This window comes from Petaurus breviceps, unplaced genomic scaffold (assembly GCF_028583685.1).
Source record: "Petaurus breviceps papuanus isolate PSGF00001 unplaced genomic scaffold, PetGlider_PUasm1.0 229, whole genome shotgun sequence".
In the NCBI taxonomy this organism is placed as follows: domain Eukaryota; kingdom Metazoa; phylum Chordata; class Mammalia; order Diprotodontia; family Petauridae; genus Petaurus; species Petaurus breviceps.
In genome coordinates, this window is record NW_027185903.1 from 38,536,665 (window position 1) to 38,546,441 (window position 9,777).

Genomic DNA, 9,777 nt, shown 5'->3' on the forward strand with positions numbered 1-9,777 from the left:
ACATTGCCCCTGCCATGTGCACTGTGGTGGGGGTCAGCATGTGAGGTCCTCCCCACTTGCAGCTCCTGTTCTCTGACATCGCCCCCGCCATGGACACTGTGCACATGCACTTCTCGAGGGCAGGGGCCATGATTTTGGTTTTCTTTATGTCCCCAGTGCATATGCTTGGAGCAGAGTAATTGCTCAAGAAATACTTGTTGGTTGATTGATAATTAGCTTAAATAGAGAGTGATCTTTAGACACTGGCCTAATTAACACTGACCTACTGACCCAATTGATGCATATGCCATTTCATAGGGTCCTCAGTTCTTGCAGAGGGAAACGATTTGTTAATTAATTTTGCAAAATTTTTGAACTTAACAAAATGAAAACTTATCTACACTTTAAGGCTATGAACTGGTGTCCTTGGCAGTCTGAAATCCTTGCTATAGGAGGAGGCATGAAAGATGGACATTTACATGTCTGGGATATAAACACTGAGAACAGCACCCAGACTCCATGTACAAAATCACAGGTAAACTCATGAAACAGATTTGAACTTCTTCTGAATTCAGTTCATTTTGGTTCTTCCAGTATTTTAAATAACCTTTTGTTGTGAAGTCAAGTCCAAATCACACCTTTTCTTACTTCTTGATTATGCAAAAATGTCAATTTACCAAAATTTCTTACCTGTAGAGCTCTTTCATCTAGTTATACTATTTTCTTTATTTAACTTGCCTCTTTTCATTCATCTCCTCCGAACTCTCTCCATTGCTTTGCCAGGGAAATTGGACAAAAGACCAATTCCTTGTTCTACAGTGGTTTGAATGAGTAGAATCAGAATAGACTTTTTTTCCTATAGAAAAGCTAAACTTTCTAGACTGTTATTTAGATTGTATTGCAGACTGTGTTTATGACTGAAAACAAAACGGCCACAACTCTATAGTTTATTTGCATTTTAAACAGATTTGTTCCCTGATCTGGTTACCTAACACAAAAGAGATTGCAACTGGCCATGGTATTCCTGAACATGAAGTTACTTTATGGAGCTATCCCTTCCTGACTCAGTCTGGTGGATTTTCTGGTAAGTGGGTAAATCAAATGTGTGGCCCTACACAATCAGTAAATATTTATTAAACACCTACTATGTGTCAGATGTACCCTACTATGTGCTGAGTTCTGGAGATACAAATACAAAGAATCCCTCAAAGAACTTAGAATTCAGTGGGGGAAGACAATAGACAAGCAGTGGTGAGGGGTGAGAAGGGGACAAGGTAAAGCAAATCACTCTTCTTTAACCGACCTGAAGACTAGAGTGGAGCGGGAGTAACTTTACTGTGGTTTGACTGAGTGCAGTTGTTGTCATTTTAAATCTTTGGGGCTCCTTCTCTTGGTATTTAGTTGTGGGTGACATAGCGATGACATTAGACAACTGAACTCCAATTCTGAGCCCACTTAGTACCTTGTGTCCCACCTACCTCATACTGAATGCAGAAAGCGCTTCCTAGAAGGGTGGGAGACAGGAACCATGAAAGGGCTAAATTTCTAAGTATGAAACTTTGGTTCATTGATGTTGATGTGGTCACTCAGAACCCTCATACTTCCTGTTTGCTCAGATCCTGTCTTCTGAGGGAAGACAGCTTCTTGTTTACTGACAATTGCAATCAGAACACCTCAGAGAAGGTTCTTAGTTTTAATTTGAAGAACAGGAAGCCCGGCCCTGCCCTGAGAGGGCCCCAGGGAGCTGGGGAGGCCGGATCAATGAGTGCCCTGTGGGACCAGGAGGTGGCTTGGGGTAATGGCAGGAGCACATCTGGACTCAGAAGCCCAGGGCTCTGCCCTGACTTCCCTGTGCCCTTGGTTGCTCTGATTTTCATTTTCCTCATCTGAGACATGAGGGAATGGGACTAGATGGTCCTTAAGACCCCTTTTGACTTAGAGTCTATGATCTATGAATTAGACGTCATCAACACTAAATGTGCATGTGGACACAGAGCAGGTGCTTTGTAATTTGCTCACTAAAAATAAACAAATCTGTAAAATATCCATGGGGTCTTTTTTTTTTTTAATTTTCTGTTGTTATCTATCAAGGCAGTATAATGAATAAAGTGCTGGATTTAAAGTCAGGAAGACCCAGATTCAGATTCTGCTGCAGACATTTATTAGCTGTGTAACTTTGGACATGTCCCTTCACCTATCTGGGCCTCAGTTTCCTCATTTGCAAGGTTTTAAAGCTATGATCCCATGGTCTACTGAATTAGTACTCAGAGTATTTAGTAATTATATTAACTGTCACATAGGAGGTTAATGTAGATTATCTCTTTTGTTCTCCCAGCATGAAGTGGCACCCCAGAGAGTATCAACATATATCTTATTCTAAAAATTACTCTATTTGCAGAAGCCTTCATAACTGTAGTTGTATTAGACACACAGAATCTTCGTGTTGGCCCTGTGATCCTCAAAATATAGGACTACCTGTTCAGAATACTCAAATGGATCTGTGACCTCATCAGTAGGGGTACACTGCCTTGATGCAAACTAGCAGACAGTTGTTAAATTTTCAGTGTGAGTGTTTATACCTCAGAAATTGGCACATGCTGTATATCGAGGCTTGATTTACTATTTTGTTGATCAGTTAGATTTTAAGAAAGTGATAGAAAAATTGTTAATAATGCAGATCAGACTTAAGAGTGTGTGCTTTACACCTTCTTCCTCACTCCCCAAAGTTGGTTCTTAAACATAACACACTGCAGGATGTAGGTGTTCCTTACAGTGAAGCAGATGACAACCCATCCATGCCTTCCCATCCCATGAAACTCTTCTCTCCATCTTCCAGTAAGCTAGTTCATCATGTTTGCTAGGGGATCTACCTTTAGTTCTTCTGATGTGAGGAAACCAGTGGTGCACACAGGCTGTCCATCAGTTCTCCCTCTCACCTTGCCAATCTACCTTCTTTATCATTCATACATTTATTGTATAATATGTACTCTCCAAACTTCTTTGTTTTTAATGTGTTACAGCGTGCCCATGCCCACCATGTGTGGTTCCTTTGCTCCATGAGTGATTACACAATTTGAATTCTTTGAGACAGTTGTGTTGCCCAGGCTTGCATACATATGTAGTTTCCATGGGTTTCCAATGTGGCACCAAGAATGATGTCTGGACACCTCTGCACGTGTTCAAGGATAGCACCCATACCCTACCTCACCAGTCAGATGCAATTAAGCTTTTTGCAATAGCAACATATCTTTTCTCAACTTCTGTTAGTATTGCTATTTTTTATTCCAAAGTATTAAAATAATCATATTTGAAACCACAAGACTAGGGAGCCTCAGTTGAAAGGGATCTACCTCACAGCTAAAATTAGTCACAAAGAAGAAACCAAAAGCTTTTATTACTGAGCTCTAAAGGAAGTGTAGGGAATCTTCTTTTGGTCCTATCTGACTCTTGCTTGACCCTCCCAGGAGGCAGTGGGAAGGGGGAGGAAACAAGGATTTATTAAACACCTACTACATTCCAGGAGCTGTGCTTAGTACTTTACCGGTTATTTCATTTGATCTTCACAATAAGCCTGAGAAGTAGAAGCTATTATTGTTCCCATTTTACAGTTGAGGAATTGAGGCTGATAGAGGTTAAGTGACTTGCCCAGAGTCACACAGCTAATAAGTGTTTAAGGCTGCATTTGAACTCAGCTCTTCCTGACTCCAGGCCTAGTGCTCTGTGAATTATGGTGCCACCTAGACTTCTCCATCTCTGATTAAAGTTAGCATCATGGAGGAGTTAGGAGTTTTAGAGATGCCCCTGGCTAGCTATGTGACTTTATCCGCATCATCTTTCTTCTCTGAACAGTCTTGAATCAGGCCTGTGTGGTGTTGGTTCAGATTCATGATTGGGATGAAAGGCTGCTCGACAAGGATGTGGCTTTGACGCACTTGGGCACAGCTTTCCTGCTGCTGTGCTTGCCATGGTGGCTCTTCAGTGCCAAGGCAATGGCTCCTGATTCCTTGCAAGATGGATTTTTGCACTTGGACCACGAGGAGACTGTCCATGGTTCAACCTTTTGACCCCTGGACCAATTAAGTTTAGAGGAATTTTAGGAAAAGCTAATCTAGCCTATACAGCCGGGACCCTGGTAGACACTGCTGCCACCACAGGGCATCACTTTCCTTAGCTGGCCTCCCTTTCCCAGCAGCCTTCCATAGTACCACCTTCCCTTTCTTCCTGGTTTGAAATCCTCATCTATTAGCCATTAATGGGTTAAACCGCAAAGAACAAGGGCTGCTTAAGAGGAACAAGTTAAAATGCACATATTTTCCTTTCTTCTTCTGTAATTGAGTCATTAATTAATTAATTAATTAATGGTATGAGGTCCTAAGGGAAGGCAATATAGAAAAAAATGAATTTCTATGGGAATGGAAAACATTCTGGCAATGATAATCTCAGGGTGTCAGGGAGGGCATGAAGTGTCTGGGGTAGGCCCCAGGGAAGGGTGCTGAGGGACACAAACTTCACTCACTTAATTTTGTCCCTTTTACTAGCTCTAGTTCTATGCATTTTAGCAGAGTCTGGACAAAGGTTTAGCTGGAGGTTGAGGTCTGGGTTAAGGATGAGGCCGTTAGTGTGCATATTGTATCTTGGATTAAGATTAATATAACTGGATGATTAGCCCATGTATCAACTTGCTTTTAAATCTTATTTATACCCCTGGTATTTACACCATGAATTTGTGTCTTTTCTTCTACAGGACACAGAGGTAGAGTATTGCACCTGGCCTTGAGTCCAGATCAAAGCAAGATTTTTTCGGTTGCAGCTGATGGAACAGCCTGTGTCTGGAAATGCTTTTAATCATTTGATGGGGTTGTTGTGGCCTGGGGGCTCCTGCCTGGGGGCAGATACATCTCAATTCTTTTTAATTCAGAGGAACAGCAACAGCCCAACCTGGGAGCATACTTTATGTCACAGATTGGTGCCCCGGTTCTCTCTCGTTCCTCCAGAAAAAAAAGACATGTGAAGGGAAACCCGCCCTTCACTTCCTTAGGTACCCAAACATTTCCACAAGTTGTCTCTCTTCTTTTTTAAACCTCTTGTAACTGTACCCCTGTCTGTACAAATGATGTAGCCTCTTCAGTCAGCCTTCAGCACCTGAGTGTCCTGTCATGTGACCTGTAAGTAGCTCTCACCCAAAGGGCATTCCCTAAACTGCGTGGTACACTCGCCCCAAGCAGTGATGACTGAGAAGCAGCTGTGTGCCGGATGCTAAGAGGCTTTTAGGAGAACTGTTGGCAAAGAGCGCATTTTCAGAAAGTCAGACAATTAACTTTGGATGCTACCCTGTAAATAGCCCACCAGTGCTTTTGTCCATCATAAGCAGATCTCTCCTAGATCTCTCTTTCTTTGGTTCTTCTTATCCTTGTCCCCAGAATGCTCATGATCCCCCAAGTTCCTCAGCCCTGTTTCTTCCTCTGTGCACTTCTACAGTGATAATAACAATAGCAGACATCTTGCCATTTGCCTTCCAGTGGCCCCATTTCCCCTCACCTGGACTGGAATTGATGTCTCTAGTACCTTGGCAGTTAATCCATTTGGATTTAGAACTTCTGGTCTGGGATTGAACTGTATTGATTGATGTGTGAGTGAGTAAGAACTACCCATATTTATAACTGGTCTCAGACCAGATCATTCTTCACATCACACTCAGCTGTCCACCCCGGCCTTCACTTTCTACGCTGTTCTCTGGACACAGTAATTAATTCAGTACTCCCATTGCTTCTGGGTAGGCAGGTCAGTCAGCTGACCATCCCTGTGACTCTCCAGGTATCCTTGGGATCTCACTCTCCTCATATGCCCCTTGTATGATAAACATCTTGAGGGCAGGGATTGTCTCACTTCTATATTTGTGTTCCCAACAGTTAGCATAGACATGTGCACCTAGAGCTCAATAAAACCTTTTTCTTGTTCATTCATTTATCTATTCATATTGTGAACAATATTGGCTTATTTAATATTCATATTGAGATTGGCTACCAAATGATTTATTTTTAGCTACAACAACTCATGAATAATATCTGCCAAGATGTAAAACATTGAAATCAGCATGAATGACCTTGGAAGGAAGTCCAGTGTTCTTTCAATATTCATATTGGCTCATCTAATCTAACAGTCTTGTGAGGCTGGTACTACATTCCCATTTTGCAGGGCCTTAAAGAAGTTGAATACATGGCTTCCATAGTTGATAAGTGTTTGTATGGGTTTCAGACTCCTTTTGTCACTATAGCTTTCCCATATCACTGTACCTCACGTGGTTTTACACTGGCTGAATAAGCTCCATGAGCTTTTGAGCAGAGAGTGGTGGGATGTGTAGGAATTTCTCTTCTCATGGCTTCGATGATCCCCTCTGTTTGTTGTTAGGCCTTACTTCTCACCCAGACTCCACCCAGCTTTTCTTTTCCTGTACTGAACATTTTCTTATTCAGCACTTGGTACCCCACAGTGGTCTCAAATGTAACATGTCTAAAACTGATGTCATGATCTTTCCCAACCTCAAATCCTTTCTGGATTCCAGCCTTCTCATTTCTGTCCATAGTGTCCTCATTTGGCTAGTTGCTAAAACTTGAAATTTTGGTCATTTTTGACTCCTCCTTCTCTGTCACTTCCTACAGCAAATCTGTCACCTTATTATTGTTCAATTGTGTCTGATTCTTTGTGACCCCATTTGGGGTTTTCTTGGCAATGGTACTGGGGTGGTTTGCCATTTCCTTTTCCAGCTCATTTTACAGATGAGGAAACTGAGGCAAACAGGGTTAAAGTGATTTACCCAAGGTCACACTGCTAGTTAGTGTCTGAAGCTGGATTTTAACTCAAGTCTTCCTGACTTCAGGCCTAGCTTTCTATCCACTGTACCACCTAGTACCACTTTAATAATTAAGTATTCTGAAATTTCTTTTTCTGATCACAACTTCCTATTATTTCATCTTTACCTTTACCTTATTCCTCCAAACCTTATTCTTTGTATTCACAATGGATGGATTGCTCATCTATCAGTCCTATAGTAGTTTCCTAAGCTATTGTCCTTGCTCTAACCTCTTAGTGACCCATTTCAACTCTGTTCTGTGTTTCACTCTCAAATCTCTTGTTCCCTTGCCTGTCATGACTCATGCTTTACTAACCCCCCACCTTAAGTTATCCCTGCCATCCACTCCCTATTATCTTTATGAAATACTACAAATACCTGTATTAGGCATTTAAAGCTCCTCAAAAACTGTCCCTTTCTTATATCTCCAAGAATGACACAATTGTAATCTAGCCATAATGACCCCCTTGCTATTCCTCACACATAATGCCCTACCTCCTGCCTCTGTGCCCTTCACTGGCTGTCCCTTATCACTGGAGTTCTCTCCCTCCTCATCTTCACTTCCTTCTACCTTCTAGCATCCTCTTCTCCCTTCAGGATGCAATTTAAGCACCACCTTCTACAAGGAGCCTTTGCTGATCTCCCCAGTTGCCAGTACCCTTCTTCCTAACCTGCCTTTATTTAATGATTCTTTATTTGTATTTGTTCCTTTTTATAGTTATTTTCTATAATACTTATATACATACCCATTGTCTTCCCCATTAGATTATAAGATCCTTGAATATACGGATTCATTTGTTGTCTTTGAGTCCTCTGTGTGCCTGGGACATAGTCGGTGCTTAATAAATGGTACGTGGTTGATTTCATCTCAGATGAATGATGACAGATGTGACTGATTATTTAACTGATAACTTTGTAAAGCTAGAATCAATCTATCAACCCCAAACCACTTTCTCATGACTCTACATGATTTTGCAGGCTTCTTAGAAATCACATGACACGGTGTGGTTATATTGAGAGCATTATTTTCAACTTTTCTCACATGACACGTGTAACTTGGAACCAATAACATATAACCAAGGATTCATACTTAAAAAAGCATAAACACATTCATCTGCTGGTGTCTCTATGTGTGTGTGTGTGTGTGTGTGTGTGTGTGTGTGTGTGAGTGAAGCCTGGGGCAAAGAAAAAAAACATCTACAACAGTGACTCCCAAATCTATAAACCCAGCCCTAATAATGTCTGTGAAACTGTCGTCACACATTGTTAACTCCTTGCTGAATATTTCCTCCTGCATATCTCGTAAGCATCTTGAACTCAATGCCGACCAAAATGAGTTTCTTTCCTCCTCCACACTTCTCTGTTTCTGTTGAGTATACTACCATTTTTCCATTTGCCCAGATTTGTGATTGCTGAGTCATCAGTGGCTTTCCTGTCTCTGCTATCCCATACATCAAATCAATTGCCCAATATTGTCACTTCCTTTCCCCTCCATATACATGGCCACCACCCTCATTTAGCCCCTTATCTTCCCTAGAACAGTGGTCTATAAAGTTTTTTGATCACACACTCTATCAGCAAAAAAATCAGCAATCACAAAGACAAATCCCCAAACCCAAATCTTTTGGGCATTTGTCCTTTTTACTCACTTAGCTGATTAATTATATACATATAATGTTAGCTATTAGAATGTGAAGCTGCCCTAAGAGTTTTGGGATACTCTATATTCGCATGAGCAAAAATAGGAATGCAAAAATATGAGCTAAAGATGAAATAATATTAAAATAATTTTAAAGTGTTACTAATAGTATAAAATTTCTTTTTGCTCTAAGCTAGTTTTTGATGAATTATTAATAATGACATTTTAATGGGATGTGATTGAATATGCTTCCATGTTTTTGAAAATCTTGGTTTAACACTTCGTTAAACCAAATGATTTGAAGGTCTGTTTCTAAGTTCAGTTTGTTTCCATTCTTGGTTTTTGATGGTTGTCATAGCTGAAAAAGATTATCTTGGAAAAATTACATGGATGCAAATGAAAGAAGTATATCAGTAGATGTATGGCCTAACTCTTGATGTTTATCTTTCAGTTCCAGTTCACAAATTAGGCAAAGGTTTTTGTTGAAATTTTTATAGCAAATTTCTATCTTTTTTATGCTAATCAGTGGTTCTTGCAAACTAATCATATGGTGTTACTTTTTTTTTTTTTTGCTTTTTTGGAGGGCAATTGGGGTGAAGTGACTTGCCCAAGGTCACAGGGCTAACAAAGTGTTAAGTGTCTGAGGCCAGATTTGAACTCAGGTCCTCCTGGCTCCAGGGCCTGTGCTCTATTCACTGTGCCACCTAGCTGCCCCTGGTGTTAACTTTTTTAGATTAAAAAAATGAGTTCAAAACCTAGTGAATGTCTTCATTTGATTTTGATACAGGTTAAAAATTTTTGTTTCCAGATTTAAGTGTGTAGCTATGCAATTTCTTATAAGTGACACATCTTTTTTTAATGACAAAAGTTTAGTTTTAAAAATTCTTCCTAATTGTGATGGCTAATATCTCAGGGCAAAATGTAGTGAAGGTAAGAGTCATCATTAATGATGGTAGATGTAAATCTGTATTCAAAATAAAGTTCTTCATAATTTTGATTATTTTATTAACTTTTTGGCAGATCTGATTAGATAAACATTATCTTTATATCCTCAAAATATGACTGGTAGTAGAAATGTCTGTCATTTATTGTTCAATTATGCTGGCAAAAGTGTGTCATCTTTGCCCTGTGGTTTCTTTGCAGAAATTTTCCAAAGTCACTCGTTCATCTTGTGAGAATTTGTTAAAACTAGATAATATAGTCCCTAAATCCACTTAGCCTGGTACGTGTAGACTGCAATATGTCATAATGTGCTAATAGCAAAAAACAAGAGAGGGCACCACTGTCAACCCTTCCATCATTTGGAGCT

General features: G+C 40.3%; 1 protein-coding gene across 1 annotated transcript in view; it reads left to right on the forward strand.

Moving 5' to 3' along the window:
• CDC20B (cell division cycle 20B) overlaps nt 1–7,700 on the forward strand; it is a 76,048-nt gene extending 68,348 nt beyond the window's left edge. Inside the window, exons 11-13 of the mRNA XM_069096544.1 lie at nt 389–514; nt 946–1,063; nt 4,724–7,700. Of these exons, the coding sequence (XP_068952645.1) occupies nt 389–514; nt 946–1,063; nt 4,724–4,824 (345 nt within the window). The 3' untranslated portion in view covers nt 4,825–7,700. The remainder of the gene's footprint in view (nt 1–388; nt 515–945; nt 1,064–4,723) is intronic.
• The last annotated feature ends 2,077 nt before the right edge of the window (nt 7,701–9,777 follow it).